The sequence below is a fragment of the Zosterops lateralis genome (assembly GCF_965231275.1).
Source record: "Zosterops lateralis genome assembly, chromosome: 11".
NCBI classification, from domain to species: Eukaryota; Metazoa; Chordata; class Aves; order Passeriformes; family Zosteropidae; genus Zosterops; species Zosterops lateralis.
This window is the reverse complement of record NC_139771.1, coordinates 362218-385414: the sequence shown is the minus strand read 5'-3', so window position 1 is coordinate 385414 and position 23197 is coordinate 362218. Positions and strand designations below refer to the sequence as shown.

The 23197-nt window shown below is 39.2% G+C and overlaps 2 protein-coding genes and 2 long non-coding RNA genes across 11 annotated transcripts in view; 2 read left to right on the top strand and 2 right to left on the bottom strand.

The window, feature by feature from the left end:
- The window catches only part of LOC310913950, a 293389-nt gene that overhangs the window by 249894 nt on the left and 20298 nt on the right, over positions 1 to 23197 (top strand). The gene's annotated exons all lie outside the window — the stretch shown is intronic.
- Positions 1979 to 23095, top strand: CCDC66 (coiled-coil domain containing 66). Of its 6 annotated transcripts, none has more exons than XM_083869808.1 (19): positions 1979 to 2052; positions 3069 to 3133; positions 4659 to 4681; positions 5532 to 5949; positions 6502 to 6628; positions 6798 to 6901; positions 7882 to 8000; positions 8751 to 8912; positions 9687 to 9818; positions 11391 to 11641; positions 12004 to 12088; positions 12911 to 13072; positions 14516 to 14663; positions 15128 to 15211; positions 15729 to 16207; positions 17113 to 17150; positions 17417 to 17673; positions 18127 to 18254; positions 22727 to 23095. In XM_083869808.1, exons 1-19 carry the CDS (start codon positions 2009 to 2011, stop codon positions 22805 to 22807), a joined length of 2907 nt encoding a protein of 968 aa, XP_083725934.1. In that variant the 5' UTR covers positions 1979 to 2008; the 3' UTR covers positions 22808 to 23095. The 6 variants fall into 6 exon arrangements, with proteins under 6 accessions (XP_083725934.1, XP_083725933.1, XP_083725938.1 ...); XM_083869807.1 differs by having other exon boundaries at positions 15089 to 15211; XM_083869811.1 differs by lacking the exon at positions 1979 to 2052 and having other exon boundaries at positions 3094 to 3133; positions 4605 to 4681; positions 15089 to 15211.
- LOC310913949 lies at positions 13074 to 15716 on the bottom strand. The gene is made up of 2 exons (XR_014590928.1): positions 15423 to 15716; positions 13074 to 14223 (listed from the first exon to the last, which is right to left on the bottom strand). It is a non-coding gene; the product is annotated as an uncharacterized lncRNA (long non-coding RNA).
- Positions 18273 to 23197, bottom strand: part of TASOR (transcription activation suppressor) — a 35109-nt gene continuing 30184 nt past the window's right edge. The window contains exons 24-25 of one of the 3 annotated variants that reach the window (XR_014590922.1): positions 20399 to 20668; positions 18274 to 19180 (exon numbers count right to left, since the gene is read on the bottom strand). The gene's annotated coding sequence lies outside the window, so the exon portion shown is untranslated. Of the gene's footprint in view, positions 20669 to 23197 lie in introns of all 3 variants that reach the window. The other 2 variants (XR_014590923.1, XR_014590921.1) reach the window with 2 other exon arrangements.

Below are 23197 nucleotides of genomic sequence, written 5' to 3'. Positions count from 1 at the left end.
TCTTAATGCAGGAATGACACATGACATTCCCAAGGCAGTTTGAAAGCAAAAAAGAAGTTATCTGGCCTTCATGATAATATAAAGCCAAGTGTGCAGTAATGGAATCAATAATTTTTTTTACCATGTAGGAAGTCCTGTTTATTTGCCCAAATAATTTTACTTTATGTAGTATTTTATCAAATGCCTGAAAGACTTGTCAATTTTGAAAGATCCAATTCCATATATACATGACAAGTTTCATAGATAGTCTTGATTTGCCTACAAAGAACACAATTGTTTTTTTACTTAAGTTCTGAAACCACCAATCAACTATCAGCTTTTTGAAAGAACATACCACTTACCTAGCCAAACATTAATAATTTACAAAGTATAAAAATAAAAAGAAATCTAAATGGACTGTGAAAGTTGTTTTATAGTCCTTTTAAGATGATATTTTCCATAACAAAGTTTTGAAAAGATGCTTGAAATTATATTGCCACCTGCTGTTTCTGACAAAAAACAGGAGCCAGGTCTGGTTGGCTGTATTATTTAAAATTCTGCAATTATTATGGAAATGTATTGATTTAGGGAATCCATTGTGAAGCAGGGTATGAAATCTCACAGCTTTTATCACCCATTTTGTATGTTCTGTGCTCCACAGGACTTCATAAGCAGTGCACTATTGAAAAACACTCCAGACTTTTTTTTCTTTTCTTCCCTTGTTCTAGTCCCTAAATGAATGTTTCAAAAACTTCCTAGCTGATGTACAGATAAATACCAAACAATAAGCTGCAAAGCAATATTGGGGGGGGGGAAGTAATAATGTTTTTCTGATTAGCGATAATGTTATAGAAATACAAGCAAAGCAGTTCAGAGATTTTGTGCACAATAAACTCCACCTCAACTGTCTATTTCTCTGTTATTGCTCCTGTGCAACCTCCCAAGGGCAGCACTTCTCTTACTGTCAGCTGGAGAACACACTAGAGGACCTACTCCTTTATCTATGGTACTTCTGGCAAGACAAAATTAACCAGAAGCAACAGTATTCCAGACAGATCTTGAGGTCTTAACCTCCTTTGAAATAATGGAATTCGGTAAGCATTTGGCCTTAAGCATAAGCCTAAATGCCATCTTGAACAGTATAACAACTCAGCGGGTTGTGATGCATTTTATTGAATCTGACTGTATTCCTTAACACAACCAGATCCTCCTTTGCAAAACGTAAATTCATTTAATTTTCAGGTTTACGGGTCCCGTTATTCCAGAAGGTGCACCCATACTACAGGAATGTTCTACCTACAGCTCCTAAAACGCTTCTCGAGCATTACGAACGACCCAAGAACAGGCACCAGCACCTGGAGCGCAGTGTGGGAAACCACCAGGCCGGTGGCGATGGCCAAGGGCCGCATCGCCCGAGTTCAGCAGAGCGTGGTGCAGAAACCACCCGGGCAGCGCAGCACGGCCGGGACACGGCACGGCAGCCGGCGGGACGGGACGGGGCGGGGACGGGACGGCTCCGGCAAGGGACGCCCCTGCGGTGGGGAACTGGCCGTCCTCCGCTCCTGCCCAGCCCCGGCACCGCGCAGCGTCCCAGCGATAGATAGATAGATAGATAGATAGATAGATAGATAGATAGATAGATAGATAGATAGATAGATAGATAGATAGAACGAGCAGCCGCCGCCCTCCCCTCGTTCCCCTGGTTTCCCTCCTTCCTCCGCAGCCGCTCGAGGCCAGGGATAATCGCCTAGCAATTGCTTCGTACCCTCGGCGGGGCTGCGAGACCCCATCCCCCGGGAGGAGCGTGTGCGGGACTCCATCCACCCGGGACGGGCGGGTTTGGGATCCCATCCCCAGCGCTCCGGGCCCAGAGGGATGTGCGGGACTCCATCCCCCGGCGTTCCCGGCCGCGCCGCCCCGCAGTGCTGCAGGTGCTCATTGGTGGAAGCACACACACCCCCCCCCCCCCCCCGCGGGCAGCCAATGGGCGCGCGGCTCCTTCAGCGGGGCGCGGAGCCGAGGGCGTGCGATGTGCGGGGCTCCGCGCGGCTCCGCGGCAGCCATGGAGCTGGGGTAAGGGCCGAGCGGGGCCGGGCCGGCAGCGGGGCGCGGCTGTTCGTGGAGGGGGATGGGCCCTGCCCTGCGGAACGCGTCCGTCCCGCGCCAAGGCGCGCAGTGCCGCGCGGCCGAGGGAGCGATGTGCGGAACAGAGCCGCGGTTAGCGACCCTTCCCGCAGGAGGGGCTCGGGATGGGCTCTGGGAGACGGTGGCGGGGTCGGGATGGCGGGGACAGCGCGTTCCGGCGGAGCGGGGGGCAGCGCGCACTCTCCGCGCCCCCCGGTCCCTGCCGGCTGCGGGACAGAGCGGGACTGGGCCAGGCCGGGCCAGGAGGCAGCTCCGCTTTACCGAGGGGCCTCTGCCGAAGGTGCCTCTTAGAAAGTTGTGTGCGAGCTCTAGCTGCGAGAGATGTTTTCATTGTTAGCATTTTTACAATGAAATGTGAAGAGAAAGTGTTATTCGGAGCGCTTATGGTCATGTTGGATTGTCTCTGCTCATGTGGAAGAAAGAAAGGCAGTTGGGTACTTTACACTGCCGCGTTTTTCTCTTCTCGTAAACACTTATAACAGCGCTTGTTCCGCTTGCAAAGGCGAGTTGCTGTGCGTGGGAGCACAACCAAAGGCTGTTTCCAGCAAACAGCCCCGCTTTGTGAACAGCGCTGGCGTTCCGGGAGCCTCGGTTAGCGATTTGTGTAGCGCCCAGTTTATATTGTTGGATTATTAAATCGTTGAGGCGTATTGCTCTGTGTAACGATATTGAGTGGCACTTGTAGTGTTAAAGATGTACTTTGAAACATGCCAATCAATTTTTTCAGTGTCAATAAAACTATTCCCTTTTCAAGACATGTTGATTTCTTTGTTTTAAATAACTTCTCAAAACAGAGCTTGGGATGTGAAGGACCATCTGGAAGAACTGTAATTGTAACTGTGTTACAATTCAGTACAATTGTTCTTGTTATTAATGTAAAAATCTTACTGTTATCAGGTTACTTAATATTTCAGATCTCTCTCTCTCTCTCTCTCATTTTGCAGTGATGGACTGAAGCTCAAAACTGAAGTGCTGGATGGAAAGCCTAGGCTAATTTTAGCTTCTTCTGGTATTTTTAAAATTATTTATCTCAAGTAGTCTTTAAAGCTTCTTGAAGTTAAACCAAATATCCAAGGGATATAAAGCCCAGCTTTCCTGAAATATTTTTCAGATTAAGAAGAATGTTTGTGCATTGTTATTTACAAGTCCTCTCTCTCACCAGCTCAATTTGGAACAGTAGGTTGATAATGGACTCTGAATAGTGTGTGCACCAGGGAACAGCTGGCAAATAGTCTCCACTTCTTAGTTTGTCATTAAAATAAAAAGTTAGGTGCTATTGTGTATCAACTGGCATAACTTGACCATTTCTGTAACTTTATAGTGTGTTACTTGCCAGGATAAAAGAGGCTTAGTAGCTGCTTAATTTACACAGCTTGGCATCATTACAGTCACATTTTTAAAGTAGCTTCAGTATTTGCAATTAACAGTTTTATTTTTCAATAAGCAGTTTATAAGGCCAAGTCTCACTACCACCATCTGAAATATACTGAAGAAACGTATGTTAGTAGTTAAGTGTTAATAAATTCTGTTTCAGTGATTTGTCAGACATACATTTCTGTATAAGTCTGCTTTTCCCAGCTGTTCTACATGGTCAGTATACAGAAATTCTCCATTAAATGTCTTTTAAATTCTATTTCATTTTCTGCATTTACCAGACAGCTGCATAATGAGACATTAGGTGGTGTTTTGAGCCAGGAAGGAATTCCAGTGCTCTTTACAACCATCCTGAGCATCTTTGGCTGGGCAGGGGCAGTCTGTTCCAGAGTGCTTCAGGATGCACTTGGACTGTGACCTAGCCTTGACCAAGCAGTCTTTTCCAGAATTATCTTGTTTGTATGCTGATATAAACAGCATTTTGTTGAATTCAATGCTATCAAAAATTGCATCACGGTGTAATTTTCTGAATTTTGGTTTCTGCACTGAAAAACACTGCTCACATTCTTAGGGGCTAAAGTAGGATTATTCTGCAGTAGCTTAAGCTGTTACTGGATATAGCTTTTCTCTCTTACACAGAAAATAGCTATGTGTACAGGATTTCTTGAGTACCACATTCCCTCTATTAATATTAAAACATTCTTTATTCATACATCTATGCATCCTCTAGGATGTGAGTTATAAGACTGAAAAGTAATTCAGGACATGGGTGGGGGAGTAATGGAGACAAACAACATCATGGAACCAAAGAAGGCATTACCACAGGGCTCTCTGGGAAACAGTGAATAGCAAGGAAAGGTCAGACTGGCACGATAATTTGATTAGATGTGTATAAAAACTATACAGCCTTTTTTTTTACACAAAATAGTTACTGAAATAGTCTGGTTTTTTTCCAACATACTTTTGAAGCGTGTATACTGAAATAAGTTAAAATAAAAAAAAAGTAAAATAATCAGGGCAGGTGGTGTGGGAAAAGTACTTTCCCCCTGATTTACAAAAATCAGATTAATATAATGTTTTACTAATTTCTTGAGATTGTTTTTCAGGAGCAGGTTGTTATTAAATACTTCTTTCATATGTTTGTGTTTGTTTACCAAAAGAAAAATCAAAGCCTGCCATGAAGGTAAGTGTAAAAATTTTAGAACACACAAATTCACTGTTGGTTAACACAAAATATGAGAAATTGAACTGTTTAAATACTTGTAATCAATTACATTTATCAAGGAGAAATATGTACTTATGGGTCCCTTCTAACTTGAGGTGTTCTGTTATTTCTCAGGTTTATAATAGCTGTTCAAAAGGATGAACTCTAAGTTTTGTGACTATTTTTACCTTTTCAAAATGCTTTAGTTTCCTTGGCCAAGAAGCTAGAGCAGCAGAGAGAATCATATAAATCAGAACTTGCAGAGACCTTAAAGGAATTCTGGTAAAATAGAGATGTGAAGCGTGTTTAATTTCAGGTTTGGCCGTACAGGTTGTCTCTGAGTAAACTCAAATGTGGGTTTTAGAAGGAGAAAAATCAGAAAAAGGTCCCAATACACAGGAAATAATTACAAGTTTGCACCAAGATCCTTGGAAAGGATAAATCTTTAGTTCAGAGTGGAAAAACCAGGATTAAAATACTGCTGGCTGTTTGCTGAAAACATGTACATTTGGAGCCAGGCTTCAGAAACACCAAAGTAAAGCAGAATTAATGCTTGTTAAATCTTTTAAATGTTATGCTACCTAAAATTATTATTCATACTGTCACTTTGGTTAAAATTCTAAATACCAAAATTCAGGTGCTATGTCCTCTTGGAAAGTATTCCTGGTACTCATGAAGATATTTCATTAGCTTATACCGAGTTTCTACTGATGGAACAGAAAAGAAAAATTACACTTATTTTCCTTGTTGCTTCAATCTTGTTTTCATTTGTTACAAATACATTTTTTTTCCTTATTTAATAGATGGTGAATTCTTTTTGCTTTAACAGATGGGTAATAAAGCCAGAGTATCTAAACAGGCATTGAGAAAAATGCACACTGGGCTCATCTGGAGGCCAACACAAAATGCTTGTATCAAGCAGGAAAATTTAACAAAACCAAGGAGTGAATCAAGCTTATCAATGACAAAAGGTGAAAAACTGCAAGTTAATAAACACTCCTCACATGAAGCCACAACTAAAAGTTACCCTTTGGTTTTCCAAAGAGACAAGACAAACAGATATCTTGATGCAGAGGATCATAGTATTGTGAAAAAAAATAAACACAAACCTCAAGCCCCACATGTATCAGCTGAAGACTTAAAAAGTTTGGTGTGTTTAACACAAGCACAGCTTCAACAGATTTTGATGATTGTTAAAGAAGGAAGAAGCATCTCTAAGACTCACAATGAAAAGCAAGAGGAAGTGGGTAAGATACCAGCCATTGGATGCATTCGTTTCATGGAAACAGAACAAAATGTGAAAGCTTAACTTTTGAGTTGATAATTAAAGTTTATTTGCACTTTGTGGAAAAGTTACACTTATGTTGGATGGTCTTAGACAAAATACCATTTGCCATTATGGATGTGACATTGTTACTGTGAGGAACCAAGTGTTTCAGAATTATAACAGTAAAAAAGATTGTTCGATAGATTTCCAGTATTCTGAAGAGCAAACCAGCAAGACACATTGCCACTGATGCAAAATAAGAACCATTTTACACTGGGGAGGAAAAAGCATAGAACTGCACTGTACCACTGCCCAAAGAGAAGGGCTCTTCTGGTTTGTGAAAAGTTCAGGCCTTCCTCTGTGTCTCAAGAGCAGTTGTGCCATTTTCCTGTGCCAAAGATGGATTAATCTTTTTGCCTAACTGTACTATTAGTATTGAATAGCATTTTTCATTTCCCTCCACAGTTGTTCTTAGAAGTGTAAGAACTGTTGCTTATCTTCCTTTATTGCATATATTTATGTTCTACCACAGCCTCTAATGAGTCACCAGAGGAAAATGTTACAGCATCATTTCAGAAAGATTGTGAAGTTCCGGATGAAGCAAACTCTGATTCAGGCAGGAAACAGGAAGCACATCCACAGCCAGGACATAAAGTTATGTAGGTACATTTGTGTTACTGCATATAAAAATTGTCCTCAATAAAGTTTCATATCATATGTTCTTAATTACATTAATATTGTTTATAAATACTAATTTAAAAGTTACCTGTAAAATTTAACAGATCAGCTTTCTGGATAAAAATCTTTCCCCTTCTTCCTTTTCTCTAGAAAGGATTTATGGAAACCTGCTGACTTGTTTAGTACCTTGGGTGAAAGAGAAGGGGAGAAAGCCTTATTGGAATTTAAAAAGACCCAGTGGAAGAAGGAATTAGGTATTTATGATGCATAAAATACATTTTTGGTCAATTTTTATTACACTCAGGATGATAAAAAAATTGATATTCTTTATGCCCTTCTAAATTTACGTATATAAGTACAGTTGCTACAAATTGAAAAGTAAATAGTCTCCAAGACAGATTAAGATTCTTGAATTTCAGAAGTTTGTGCCAAGATTATAAATTCTTGCAAGAAACACTTATTTGCCAATTAAATATTATCTCAACTTAAATGTATTGTTATGCTTTGTATTTTAGGTGCTACTTGCCAGTAGTTTTGTCATAATCTGACAGTAGCTGACAGCCATTATAATTTAAAAAGTCCATTTGTTTTTTTAATAGCAACAGCATCACCCCAGTCTACAAGCATGACTGAGTGTATGAAATTGTGGTTAACTTGGGAGAGTTTGCAGTCCAGCCCCATCACCAATCAAGGGGAATCTCTGGAGGAAACTTAAACTGTTTAATACAGTAATAAATTCTCTCTGACAAATTAAGCTTTTTATTATTCACATGGAGGAGTGCTGTGGTTTGTTTTGAACTTGGATTTAGACCATTTGGTTTCAAGGTTTAATTCTGCATTGTCAGTAGCTTCCATTACAGCTCCATTGGTTTTAGTAGTATTAAAGTAGTTCAAGACCAGTGTAACAAAATTAACAAAATTGAGAGAGTTCATATACTTGGTTATTTGTTAGTTTTTCCTGGGAAATTGTTACTCCAGTTATTCAGAGTGACTCCCCTATTACCTCTGCATCCCTGGGCTGACACTCTGTAAGAGCAAGGTCGTGACTGATTGGTCAGACTTAGTGGTGACAACTCCTGTGTCCATTTCACAGTCCCAAGTGACAGGGGAGACATGCATTGCTGTCTTTCTCTCTCTCTCTCTCTTTTTTTTTTTTTTTTTTTTTTTTTTTTTTTTTTTTTTTTTTATGTTTGCAATAGGAGCTCTTACTAGAGTTTGGTTTCATTTGTTTAAGATGAACAGGTAGCACTGAAGAAGAAATTGAAAGAAACTTTGGAGGGAGAAGTAGGTTATTTCTGGGCAAAACTTGGCAGTAATAAAACCCGTAAAGTGGAAACACCGGACCCAGATCAGGTAAGTGTGTTAATAAATACAAGATCACAGTTTTCACAGCATTGTAGCAGAACAGTTTAACTTCTAATTCATAGAAGATTCTATTTTCTGTACAAATCCTCTAGAATCCCACATTGGTGGTGCTTTAAGCCCTCTCAGGGCTGCAGCTTCCTAGTCAACACTCACTTGTTGCTCCAGTTTGTAACTTCTCAGCTTAAGATCTTTATAGCAGGGACAACCCATTCCTGTCCCTTCATTTGGATTCCTGACTAAAAAGTGTAAATCTTTTCTTGTTCTGTTTGGGGGAATAGTCTCAAATGTAATTCCTGGCTATATAATTATATACGTTCTTCATGCAATCTCACAAATATTTGATTGCTTACGTAATGAGCATAGCCAATATGATCTCTAGCTTGTTTAAAAGGTGTCATTCTGAAAACACTGTGTTAGATAAATACATTATATTCACAAGAGAATTTTTCAGTGAAATTTATTGCTGTTAAACAGAAGCTAGGGTTGTATCCGCTATATATTCTTAGAGCAAAAGCAAATTGCACTTCTTTGTGGCACATGCAGCATTCCTAGTAAAGTTTTGACTCCGTCCCATAACAATTTCTTTCAGTCAACATAACTGATAAGTAGTGGATAAAAGATGCTTAGTTATAAATTTCGGCTGAGGTTTTAATGAACAGCAGCTTCTACAAATATAATTTTGTTAACAAACAAGTCAGGTGAACAAAATAAGTCTTAAAATGGTCCCTTTATTTGCAGACAGTCTTTCCAGCTGACTCAGTTCATGGCACTGAGGCAAACTCTGCCTGTACAGAGGCTTATGGAGTTGCACTGAATGTTCCAAGAGTTCCAGCTGGGCAGTCTTCTGATTTCAGTTCTTCTGACTTTCCAGCTGGCAGTTGTACAGCATTGGTTTTCAGGGTAAGATCTTAAATTGCATGCAGGGTTTATTTATTAACAACAAATGTTTGTCTCAAGAAGCTCTTTTAAACCAGAAGAATTCCTTAGACCTTTTTGCTGTGTATAAATGACTTTGAATGAATGAATGTTTACCAAAATATCAATGCTTTGAACACAGCACTTCCTTTAAGGCTGATGTGAAGAACAGTACTAAAGCTGTGACGTGCAGTATTAGTTACTTTCTAAGTATGTGTTAAAGAAATAGAGAAGTGGGAACCTATATAAAATAAAAGATACTGATGGTAGAAGGTTCAAGAAGTTATGGATGGTAGACAGTAATTGAGGACAGTTTTCTGTCAGATGGCATTGGAAGTTGCCAGTGCCACTGGAGCTTGTTGAATAATACAGAGATCCATTAAGAAGCAGAAGAATGAAGATGGATGGTATCTCCTTAATTTGAGACAGATCACTGCTAATTAGATTGTAGTTCTGAATCTACATGGAACACAGACTGAGCAGTGAACCATAGGAAGAGAAAGGGATTTCTATTCATGATACTAGTAAGCAGGGTTTTTTGGAGTGAGAGGCTGACGATTCAAGTTAGTAATAATCAAATTCATCTTTCTGTTAGCAGTCAGACACTTCTTACAATTAAAAACTTACATCCTTTTTGTGCTAGAGAAAGGCCCAATTTTGTTCACCAACCGAAGGCAGAGCTTTCTGCCAAGTCTTTATTATGTGGCTAGACAAGATACTTATTTTTTTGTAGAAGAGCTAGCAGTTGTCTTATTCCAGGAAGCTGTGCCACAGGAGCGACCTGTTAGTGTTTTGAAACATGAGCAACAGAAGAAGTGGCTTGAAGAGTTGGACAAGCAGCAGGAAGAAGCTAAACTACGAAAAATAGAAGAAAAGCTTAATTTATCAAAGGTATTTGTGGTTTAGAGGGACTTCTTGAAATAAGAGAAGTATTTCTCTATTTTTGTTTTAAGAAATAAAAAATGTAATTAGTGAAGTGGCAGCAAAGATGGAATTTTCTGCAGCATGTCCAGTTTTCACCATAAGGATGCCCTTACTGGACAAGGAGCCAGTGATTGTTCAGTATTTCAGTATCTGGTGTGTTAGAGGACTTGCTGCAGGGATGGAGACAGTGGTAGTAGCAATCACTGGAAATCGGGGAGAAAATTAAACCCTCTAGCACTGTATTTGATGTAATAGAGAACCAGGCATTACTTTTTTTTCTGGGCCGGATATGCCAAAGAAAATATTCCAGACACACATGTTTTTGCAGGATTTTCCCCAAAACTTCATACAGTCAAAACCCATAGAGATGCACTGTTTTAACGTTCATTTAAAGTCCAGAGTTGAGCAACCCCGACTATTCAGTTTCCCATTGGATCCGAATCTCCTCGCCTCTGATGTTAATTTTTGTTTTTATCAGTCCTTTACGGACCAGATGTCTCCATTGCTGCCGGAGGGAGGCGGCATCTGAGGGTGGATGTTCAGAGGTAGCCGCTAATGTTTTGTTGATGTTCCGTTGATGGCCTTTTCTCTTTCTGGGTGTCTTTGGGCCACTCCCAGTCTGTTGGTATGTTCAGCCCATCTCGTTAGAGTGAGCCTACATCTCCTAAAAAAACTAAAGAAAATTCCTTTCCCCAAGGCAAAGTCAAGTGAAGCCTAACTAGAGAGACAAAAGTTTAAAAGTTCTATTGTTTACAACACCAGTGCTATACTTTCTCTTTTCCACCATGTGTAGAAGCATTTGGGTTTGCAAGGTGGTGTAGAGACCATTTCTAGACGGTTTAGAAAAAGAGAATTTGTCTAAACTACAGGAGGTGAGAAATGAGAAAACTAGTACAATATGTCAAAATGATGCTAAAATCCTGTTTCTAGAAAAAAAAATTAATACACACATTCATGAAGCTTTCAAAAAGTTAAAAAGCCAGCACTTCTCTAGAAAGCATTGAAGAAAATAACCTTACCCTTTTTACCCCCAAAGACAGCCTTGCTGCCAGGGGTGGTTACAGACCTACACACAGCACAACGAGGTCTTGGCCTTTCTTGAGTTGCTGAAGGGATCAGGCTTCCTTTGTAAACTGAGTTTAACTGTGAAGGGAACACAGCTGGGAAAGATTCCTTCATTAGCTGCCTTGTTGTTAATTGGGTAGGTGTGCTGTGGAAGGAGGGCTGCAGGCACGGGGGAGTGACCTTTTCCCTTTTTTCATGAAAATGTAGTAGCAATATGTTTGTGCTGACTAGGTATGGATCAGCATTATAATCTGTTACCTGACTTGCATTTTAAGTAACAGAGACACTTGTTTTCTCACTTAAGGAATTAACTGCTGTGTGCATTGTAGCTTTTCAAATGATCCTGGTGTACAAAATGTGTATTGTCTGTTTTGTTAACCACATTTTATAGAAACAGTGTAACTGAATGCTTTTGCCCTTTTTTTTGTTGTTTGTTTTTTGTTGGTTTGTTGTTGTTGCTTGATACTTATTTAGGCAGAAGAGCATGACAGATGGGAAATGCATTTTGATTCTTTTAAGAACTACTTTAATGCTAATGCACAACACTCCTTAAATGGAATGAGCAGAAAGCCTGAAAGTCTTTCCCTGTTACCCGACGCCAAGGACCCGAGTGCTTTCATTCACCCTTCATCACCTGTAGCTTTAGGCAACCTCATGCCCTTACAGATGGGAACTGCAGAAAATACTGCTAAAAATGGTGCTTTGGAGCAAAGTCAGAGAGTCAGGTGAGTGAGCTTTGTAAGGGTAGTTCTTTTCCCAGCCAGTACATTTCTGGTACCTCCTCAGAAACTTAAAAAAAAAAAAAAAATCCTTTATATTCATTTGGCTTTTGCTTTTTTTCAAATACGTGTTGTTTCACTATGGAAAGACACAAGTGCTGCCATTGTTTATTAATGAAATTTACTGCAAATAACCTTACTTGATTATGAAAAGAAATTCATAATCTATGGGTTAATTTGTATTAATTTATAATTAGTACAACGGGATAACCTCAATATGAAAATGAAATCTAACGGATTCTAATTAAGAAAGGCTTAAGGATTGTCTTCTAATGATTAAAAACATTGACATGTCCCTTGGTTCACAGTTTCCTCCGTTCCATGACAGCTTTGCTGGACCCTGCACAGATTGAGGAGAGGGACAGAAGGCGGCAGAAGCAGTTGGAACATCAGGTAGACTTTGGTTTTAAAGCCTCACACTTATTTAATAAGAAGAAAGGATGAAATGTCTTATGAATAAAGCATGAGATTTAATACCAAAACCCAGGGTACTTGACTTTTATGCTTTAGATGACATATGCATTTTTTGGCAGTATTTCCTTCAGTCAGACTCTACAATTCTCTTTAAATATTTGCATGAGTTTATTGCATTTCTGTAACTGAATTCCTACCTCAAAAAATGTACAGTTCAGTCTTTAGAGCTGTAGGAGGTTTGTGTGGATTTTCCCTCAGTCTCCACTGTTATTTGGAAGAGAAACATGATATTTACAGATTCCCACTCCATGATGAACCTTTAGTTAAAAAAGGTAAATAAAACGATAAAACCTTTAGTTTTTTATCTACTTTAGTGACATTTACCCAACCTCTGTGGCACCCTAACAATGTGTGTCTGCATGCTGGTGTCTCTAGCACGGGGTGAAGAAGTGTCAGTATAAATGACCAGTGTTCTATTACTCTGCTGGATCAAACTTCTGGATTACTATATGTGCATAAGGTGAAAATCAGACCTTCATCTCTTTACAAGAAAAAAACCTATTATCTAAAACCTAAAAAGCTCCTTTTTTCTATTTGAGTATTTCAGACTACTTGATTGGGCTGGGGCTTTTCCAGAAGCAAAACCCAGATTGTCTGAACTAAATAGTTTTTAGGTTTGGGTTTTTTTTTTTCACTTTTCCAAATCTAATTCTACACATACATAAAAATACACTAATAAATACCTTACAATATGTTCATGTTACATCTTTTACTTTGTCCTTTTTTTTTGGATCCTGCCAGAAAGCAATAATGGCTCAGGTGGAAGAAAAACGGAAGAAGAAACAACTGGAGGAAGAGCAGAGAAAATGGGAGGAACAACAGGAAGAAATGCGCCTGGCACGAGAAAAAGCACAACTGCAGAAACAATTTGAAGAAGAAATGCTCAAACACAAGCAAAAGGAGGTGAGGTTTGCATTATCTTTAGTGCAGATAGTCAGTGATAACACTGAATTTTGAGGATAATAGTTCTCGTTCCTCGGTTGCAAAATTTTCCTCATAATTTTGAAAATGAAAACTATCTAAAATGAAGACATTTGAAACCAAAAATCTGCTTTCTTAATTAATAACCATACAACATCATACAAGAATAAGGCCAGGCTCTTTTTTTGAACAAGGGCCTTTGCAGGAAGGGAAATTGTAAGAACTGGCAAAAACAGAAACGTAGTTTAAATTGTGCAGAAACATCTGTTTTAAAATGCAAATTTAAAATTAAGAAATATCTCAAAGTATGTAATCCAATTATTGTTATTGGTAACTTGATGCTTTTAAGGTGCTTCAGCACCATGAAGTTCATCTGAGTGAATGTGCTTTCAGTCTGAATTAAAGACTTCTTAGGGTGTAGTCTGGAAAAGGCATTTTAAAAGTCATTCAAGTTCTCCATTTTTCCCCTGTGCAGCTGTTGCTGAGCTTTACACAGTGCTTTCATATAAAAGTTAAACCGAAGGTACATTTTCACCTTTGGTAAATACAGATTTTGCATTTCTATCTCTTCTTTAACCTCTGTGGAAGGTTAAACACCTGGTCTGATGTTTCATTCTTCCTTTTGGCACAGTAGAGCTATTACTGATTGCTTCTTCTTTGGAACAATAGCAGATTCTGTGGTGTTATAAGACAAGGTGATTCCAGAACAAGTCTTCTCCAAAGCCTGCAGAAATGTGCAGTCTTGATTTCTCCATATTTTCTGGATGGAAGTGTGTAGCTTCTGCCTGTAGATGCTTGAACAGACTGGTTCAACATGGGGAAAATCATTCTTGGCTGTAATTGCTCAGCTCCTTTGAAACGTGACAGCACTAGTTGTTCTTTCCAACTGTGGCTGCAGGAGGGAGTAGGATCAGCTGCTAATAACAGTTGGGAAATGAGATTTTCCTTGGCCCAGTCTCTCCTGCACCTTGAACCCTGAGTCAGGGAATTGTAAGCCCCTGACATTTGCTGGGGAGCTTTTACTGTCCCCTTCCTGTGCAAGTAGGAGTAAGGTGGAGTTTATTACTTGTATTTATGCTCCTTTCCTTTCATTAAACCACAAAAAGTCACAGATGGCTGACATCAGATGACATCTAGAAAAAGAGGAATCTATTAGAATTTATTAGAAATATCCAGATAATTTCGAGGATCTAAATGTTCACTTTTTAATGCTAAGACTGAAGAGCTTTCATTACTACAGCAAAGGTTCTGAACTTTATAATCATAGAGATTATAGATTACATACTGTACTTAACTAGTTTTAGTTTTGAAAAAAAAACCAAACCTTTCCCTAAATAAAAATACATACAAACCTTGGGGATTATATGGTGATTAAATAACCCAATTGATTTCATTCTCAAAATAAATAATCACTATTTTTTTAAGGAACTTGTAACTCTTAAAGCCAAAGAGCTTTATCAGACAATGGAGCAAGCTCAGGAATTAGCCCAGGGATCAAAACAAGAACAGCACACTCCAGACTTGGCTCAGAAGGCACATGACATTTCAGCACTTCAGAACAGTCTTGGTGGTGGCAAGTATAAGTCTCACAGTTTGCCTTTTCCTTTGGTGGTTGATATCTAGTTGTTTCTGGGATTGGGGTGGGTTTTTTTGGTTTTTGTTTCCTTGTCTGCATTTGAGCCACAAACCAAATTTCATTACTATTTATTTACCTTTTGAACAAATATATGCATTAAGTCCTATGGAGAATGTCGTGGTTTAGAAAGTTTCAAATACTGTATTACATAAAGGAACAAAGGCAAAGATATTGGCAAGAATGCACAGGAATATTCAGACCTGTGTGCTGTCAGATATCCAGTGGAAAATGGACAGCACTGGGATTTGGACCAGAGTTTTCAGTATTGCTTTGAGCTCTAAACCACAACAGTCTGGTAACTCTGTAGCATGTTCTAAAGTGAATATAAGTTACTAAATGGAACAACTTCTACCACTTTTCAGGTGACACAGTGTTTGAAAACTGTAATTCTGGCATTTCAGCACCAAGTACTGATTCCCCTGATGGTGTGGAGAGCCCCTCTGAGCAGCAGGAGTCCCCTTGGAAGGACACAGCGGTGCAGACAGGTACAGAGCCCACACCTGAGTCACTCTGGAGGACCTCCAGACAGCCAGGGGCACCCTATTGGTGAAACTGAGCCAAATCACTCTTACTCACAGTTAGAAATACTTGCACAGACACAGTCATGTTGGTGTTTCACAGTGTACCACTTTGTGCCTCTATTTATCACTATTTAGTCTTTGAAATAAATGATATTTCTGTATAGTTGTTACTTACCAGTTACAAATCCCATAGTCAGGAATATAGTGTCAGTTTAGGATCACAAGCCACATAGGCCCAAATTTTTTAAGTAACTTGGTTTGGTTCTTCAGTCTTTTGTGTTTTATCTCTTCCTCACTGAGTTTCCTTCTAAAGATCCTGTCTGTCCTCTGCAGAAAAAAAAGAATAAAAAATCATTATAGAACTGTAGCAGCCATTTTAAAAATAAAATAAGTAATGGTAGATTGATAAATGTACAAAAGTCAACCAAATAATTTGAATAGCTCAGAATTGGAGTTAAAATACAATTTATTTTTTTTTTAGATTGCTTTAATATTCCACTATACACTGAGTCAGCTGAGGAAAGAACTGCCTGTTGTGAATTGCCTGATATTTCCACGGAATATAAAGAAGCGTCTAACAACAAAAAATACCAGAAGAAAATGCAGTATATGGATAAAAATAAACCTTCAGGAAAAGAGACTGATGGTATTTACAGTGATCTATATGAGCAATATGCAAGAAAAGAAAGACACATTAAATCTTCAGAAAAATACATCAGAAGACCTGACTGGAACATAAACAAGCCTGGTAAAAGATACATCCCAGCCTCAGAAAGGTACCCTAAAGCACTGCAGAAACAGAGGGAAGAGAGCAAAGTGCGCCGTCAAATGGAGCTGCTGCAGTTGGTGGAAAGGAACAGCCCTGGGCAGCTCAGTGCAAGCAGGGCAGGGCACTCAGCCAGGTCTCTCTCACCTCGGGAAGAAACAGCTGTGAAGAGTAAGGGCCACAGAGGCCGAAAGGTGAGTCACTGTCTGGCCTTTGAGAACAATGCTGTGGTTTTGAGACTCTTGTTTCTCACAGTTTTACCTGGATGGGAATTCAGTTATGTAACTGCAGCATTGAAGTTCTCCTATGGCTCATCCTTATGTCAGCACTCTTGTTCATCGGGAGCAGAAGAACATATTCAGATTTTGTGAATGTTTTTACTGTTATTTCAGTCTTCGATTTCATTTCCTCAATGATTTATTATGTAAACAGAAAGCTTGATTGCAAAGCAGTGTGCAGGACACAGTGACATTACTGACTTTTTTTTTGTCCAGTCGTTGTGTTGTGCTGACCGGTGAGGTACAGCAGTACCTGCTCAAGAAAACAATGTTTCTTTCTGCAAAGAATATGGGTTACTGAGGCTGTACTCCATTGCCACAGAAATGCATCCTTCTTAGTGGAGTCATTCTCTATTTGCAGTAAGCATTATATCAGTAAAGCTTGTGACTGGAAAAAAGTATTTTAAAGAAAGTACTAGCAAATATATTGGTTTCTCTTTTGCCTTCTCTCTCACTTGCTCATTCTCTGTATGCATGAACACCCCACTTTCTCACATCTTCAAATAGCAAAACTCCGGACCTTTCCTTTAATATGTTGGATTGAACCTTTCAGGTTTATACCAAGGACATAGGAAAATGTACGTAATATGTTTGATAGTGCTTAGAGCCGCCAAAGAAAATTGGAGCAAATCTTCCTATAATTTGTTGATTTATTTCATGGGCACTACAAGTCTCTTAAATGAAATTCTTTTTCCTGAACCCAGGTCAAACAGTCCTTTTTGGAATTTCAGAACAAACTTTCTCTGAAAAATCAAAGCTTCTAATATACAAATCATGGAGATTTACTTGTTTTACTTTGGATTTCTTTGATTTTCTCCTAGGAAGAAAAAAATCATAAGAATCACTTGAATGAAGAAAGGTACGTCAATGCTGTGCATTAATGAAATGTAGAAATACGTTGTTACTGAAATGCACCTGCATTTCTTTCCTGATTTTTTAAAAAATTAAGATGTATCCAATTGTCTATTATTAAAAATACACAAGACCATACAGATAGCAGCTATAAAAGCAGAGTTAATGAACAAAAATTCTGTCCTCCAAAGATTCTTTGCCTCTGTTATTTGAGAAAATCACACTCTTGAAGTATTTTCCGGGCTTTTTTACAACTTCAGTTGTTCCATACAGGTCTGAATCACCACACGTTCCAGCAGTTAGGAGCAGATTACTTCAAGTACAACGAAGACAGATGCAGAGCTCTCACTTGGTCGTGCATGACCAGCAGGGTGGGAGAGAGGACACCAGGACAGACTCCCAGCAGAGCAGCTCCCCCAGGGCCCTGAGACCCCCGTCGGCGCAGTTCGTGCCCTACGTGCGGACACAGGATGTTTATTGCCTCCATCCAGAGGCCCCACTGAGCCAGCCCTCAGCACACCACCCCCACGGTACTGCAGTGAGCCAGGGAGAGCAGAAACGTGTCAGTCATTTACACTGGAGTGCTGCAGCTTTAGCCAGATTTGTATTTGCTTTTTACTGAATTTTGCAGTAATGTCTCTATGTTGCAGCAGTGCGCAGAAAGGCTGTGCAGCCAAATTATACTCATCATTCAAAAAAAAAGCCCCACAAAGTTTTAAAAAATCACAAAAGCAACAAAAAAAGTATTATCAATTTCTTATTTCTTTGTTTACCTTTCATGAAGTATGATTGCACTTCCTTGCATTACTGTATAGAGATTGAGGTTTGGGAATCTTAAGTGTTGCTTGATTTTAAAGTAGAGATTATAATCTCATTAGCAGCCAACCTCTCATTTTCACAAACTTTCAAAATCTCCTGCTTCAAAATTAAAAGAAAATTAATGAAGAGTTTTATTAACTGTTTTGATATACATTTACTTTTAGATTCTTACCAAATCCCACGACAGATTTTCAGCTCAGATCACATTGGAGATCCTCTTCTAAATCCTGATGTCCTTGTGATCAGAGAAAGACAAGAAGCAATTCTCAAAGGATTGTCAAAATTACGACAGGTAAGCAAAAATTTGATAACTGAGCATGAGTGTATATATATATACACTGAAGTAAAAAATATGACATCATTATCTTTAATTCAATTTCCATCCCTTCATTAGTGTTTTGAGCCCTGTTCTCTACTTTTGTTCCATTTTACTATTTTTTTCACATATTGCTTCCACTCTTGGACAGTCCTTAGAGAGAGACTATGGATTCCTTAGTCCTTAAATCAGCTATGAATCAGTGAAGTGCCTGAGCAAACTTGAAACCAGGAGAAATGACTTTGTTTGGTGTCCAGGTATCTGTGGTTAGGGCTGTTTTCAGTGTTTAACACAACACTGGAACCTTGTTAATGAGGTTTCCCCTCTGCAGTTCCCAGGTCAGAACAGAATAGTGGGGTTGGTGCAGAAGGATTGGTTGGGGTAGTCTCATGTCAGGCCTGGAAAAATATTACAATTTGCAAATTGGAAGTGTGAATACTTCAAACATCCTTCCAAGACAGCTGCTTCTTGTTAGCATTTAAAAAGAAAATTCAGGATTTGTCAATCAGACAGGTTTTCTGAGAAGAAAATGAAAATTAGCTTAATGCCAGAGACACACAAGCTCCTGAGATAAAAGCCTCTGTGTGTTTGTGTACATTGTTCTCTTTGTAGTCAGGTACTGGTTAATGGCATCTTGTTACTAAAGCCTGAGTGAATTGGATACTGCACCTGTTGGCAACAAGGTGTGGCCACAGCCAGTGAAGCCACAGGTCTGGACATGCACATGAGCACTTCTCTTTATGTTTCTAAATGGCCTGACAGGGCTGCAAGACAAAAAAACTTCAGGCTTGCCTTTTCATTGTGAAGAACACTGAGAATAAACATTTACCAGTATCTTCCTTTGCTTTTGAATAGGTCCAAACTAGATGTACTTCATTGCTAGCAGCAGGATTTTTCTCTGCCTTGAGAAAGGAAAATTTCATAAATTATCAAAATAACAGGAAGAAAATCTGACAGTGAAACACAACAAAATTAGCAGTAGTTGATGCTATTGATTATCTGTCATGCTTTAGAAAGACAGAAGCACTGCCATGTACCATAGTGCTTCAGCAGTAAGGCTCATAACTTTCCCCAGATCAGTAAGAAAAGTTGCGACCCAAGAACATTGAAAGGCCAGTTTCTAACAGCTTCTCTGAGAAACGAAGCCCACTCCTCTTAAATTTTAAAGAGTTTTAATAAATGATAACAAGGGTTATCATAACATAAAGCAAAAGATACAGGGCTGGGTGCATGGCAAAGTCAGTGGCACACCCACTTCCTCAGTCTGCAGTCTTTTATCCTATTACAGTTGTGTTACTTCCTCAGACGATTTGGCAGATCTATTTTGAACTCGTTGACTACAATCTTGCTTCAATTTTCAATGTTTGCACAGTTGAATAGTTGCAGATGTTGGCAGTCCAGAGTGGTCTTCTGATGGTATTTGGATGCCACTTTTGGGCTTGGTACTTTTCCTTTTATGGTCTTCTGCTCTCTGCTTATTCTGTCTTGGATATACATTTTGCAGTAGCAAGCATATCTTAAAATACATCTTTCACAAGCATGCTTACATCTTGTGAGAGCCGTGCTGCCCCAGTTACACTGCCCACAAGCAATTACAAATTTTATCATACTTAAAAAGCAGTTTAAAACTTACAGTAATTATTTGCAAGCAATTACAATTTTATAATTAAAATAAATTATACTAAAGCCAACTATTCCATAGCTGTTTATAACAGCTCTCACATTGGCTTCACTGGATCTGGTCTTCCCCAGTGTTCATTAACACTTTTGTTAAATATCTACACCTGTTAAAGTGTTTTGGCTTCTGATCCAAAGGAATCTATTCCACAGCAGGTGCTGTAAAGTAAACACACCTTTACTGGTGCCAGGAACATGTAGGGATCTGCACGTCCCACTATTGTTCATTTCACACCAGCTTTTATACTTGTAGAAATCTGACACCAGTCCCTGCCACTTACTTTTCTTGAGTCCTGGATCTGGGGGTTGGGGCCTTACATAACTTGTGTTTTTCTTATCTTCAGCTTACAAATACAACATGCCATTCCAGCCTAACTAAGATAAATAACTCCATCTTCCTTTATAACACAGAGATCTTCACATTAGACTTACGGGCCACTTACACTCTAGTTCCATATCTGTTCTAGCAGAACCTGTGACTGTGCATCTTCACTGTTTTCTGTTGGTACTTTGGAAGTTTTCACTTTCAGCTGGCCAGGGCTGGGTCCTTGTTTGGGAAGCAGTTACAGTTTACCCCTTAGGTCTTTGTCCTGTTCACAGCTTGGTTCACCTTATTGAGACAAGTCCACGTGCTGTATTTCACTTCAGTTGCCACTGGCATTTTGCTTAAGAGTGAAGCCAAGATTCAAGATACACTTTGATCCTTGTGCTTGCTGAGGATACAAAAGCCATGGTTATTTAAACAGGTTAAAGTTGGCAAGCTTTGAGAAGCCACCTGAACCTACAGTCAGTTTTGCAGTGGCTAAAAAGTAACAGTAAGGTTAGTCTTTCAGTGGATCTTGGTTCTTCAAGGGAGTTAACTTAAAACAGGGGCAGTTCTTTGTAAATACCCTGCAGAGCGGTAAAATAGCTTTGTAAATAGCTGCAGAAGGCATTTAGGACATGAATTGTTCAATTTCAGTATATCTTGTATACCTAAGTATTGCATACTCCTGATGTACAGATGACGCCTGTTTCACTTCAGTTATTTCACTGAGAAAGCGTCAATAGTGCAAGATTTTGTCTGAAATACAAAAAGCTGAGTTTTCTGTTTCAGAAGATAATCTATACTTTTACATTTATATATTCATATATAGAGTGGATTGATAGTTTCAGACTACATACATACATATATATTTATAACATTTAGCCATTGTTTTGTCTGGGGAATTCACGTAATAGTCACATAATTTTGACCAGTCTTCAGTCTTTGAACTCCAGAGTGATAAGTGCATCGGCCCAGCTGTAGTGAGAGCCCAGTGGAACTGACCAAGGGAAAAGAGAGGGCAAAGGGAGGGTGAGGGTGAGTCTATAACTGCATTTGCTACAAGACAGCAAATCTCTTCCTACGTCTCAGGTCACAGCAGGAATAGGAACTAGCAACAGACTCACTTTCCTCACTGAAATCAAAAATCAGTCGATAAGCTGAGCAAAGTGAATTATTTGTGAAAAAGAAGGGCCAGAGTTTAAGAAAGAGGAGCACACTCCCCTCAGCCCCAGGTCAGTACTACCAGAGTACCCCATTGTTCCTGAGGCAGCTGCAGGTGACAATGGCTGGGTGGGGTCACACCCCCACGGCTCCCAGGGGACGTAGTTCCCATTGCTGAGCACCTTTCCAGTGCCTTTGCAATCCATGTGATAAACACTAAACGTCCAACTTTGAGGTTACTTGTTCCTCAGCTCTTGGTTTATTTAGGGCAGTTTATTTTATAACTTGGTTTTGTGATGTGCTTCTAAATGCAAAAAATGCTCTGTAAAAACAGTAATTATTGACAGAGAGACTGAAAACACTGACCCAGTAATAGGAATATGCAGATCCTGTTGATTAATTAGAAAGCAGTTAATCAAATGATTGAAAGGAGGCAGCTGCTGCCTTAGAAGGAACCAAACTGGAGACTTAGAAGCTGCCTTGCTGACTTTCCTTTGGTGCCACCAGGAATCTGTGTCTAAATTGCTGTAGGAGCTGCTGCCTTGCATTATGTATGTCCTGAGCTGTGCGAGGAGCCCATAACTCTTACCTTTGTGATAGGCCTTGTAACTGAGAAAAAAAAAACTTTTTCAAAAAAAAAACTTTCATGATACCAAATTATTTCTGACAAATCTAAAATAGATGGAGAGCAAGGGGCCAGATCCATCAATATATATGATCCTGTTAATTACAGTAAAAATACTTACTTTTAATTTATGCACACACTTGACATGGTTCTGTCATGTATGACTTGATAGACAAGGATACGTTTCCAGAAGGGGTTTTTGTGACAGGATTTCTCTATCATGAGTACTTACACGAACCTTGAACCTGTAGACAGTTAATCAGTGTACCCTGAAATGTCTTGACACTGGTCCAGTTCCAGTGGCACTGCTGCCCTTGCTCTGATGAGAATCATTTGTGTTAAGGCTAAAGCCAGTTCCCAGTCAGAGTTTGGGAATTCACTACAGTACTGCAAATGCAGAGACAGTGCACGAAGGGACGAGAAAGTTCCCTTCCATACAGTGCAAAAGTCCTTTTTTCTCTGCATGGTCATCCCTGGGCACTGGCCTGGCTCCCACTCCAGTCACACTTGAAGGCTGCTGTAGAAATTCCCCTGAGTCTATGAGGCTGTACTGTTTTTTCTGAAGTTGTGTGCTTAAAAACCATTGGGCGTTAAACAAGGAAATTGTTTTTAACGATGACATTCATTAGTTAAGGTTGTGTGAGTAAGACAGAATATTCACATTTGTATTTATTTCAGGGCCTCCTGCAGAAGCAGATGGAGTTGGAGAACACTCTGATTCCCATTGTAGCTCAAGAGAACTTCATGCCACCGTTTTGAGAGGTGCATATGAATGTTCTGAATATGGAAATGCACAGCACTTTGCTATTGTAATTAATTATGAACCACTTCTGTCTTTTTAATGAAAATTAAATTATGAGAATTTTGATAGACTATGGGATCATGTTACTTTAACCTCATGATGGTTTGTCTGTTTAGAATGGTTTTCATGCTACCTGAAGATGTGTCCATTTAATACAAACCACCATAAACATGGAAGTAAATTGTTACATGGGTTTTTGTAGAACTCAGTGTGTGAATTTTGATAAATAAAAAGATTAGGATGTATTCTGATTGGCTTTAGTCGTCTTTGTTGGCATTTTTAACTATACAAAACTGCTTGTCTTTCAATAGTCAGCTACCTTTTAGCCTTATACAGTGAATATCAAC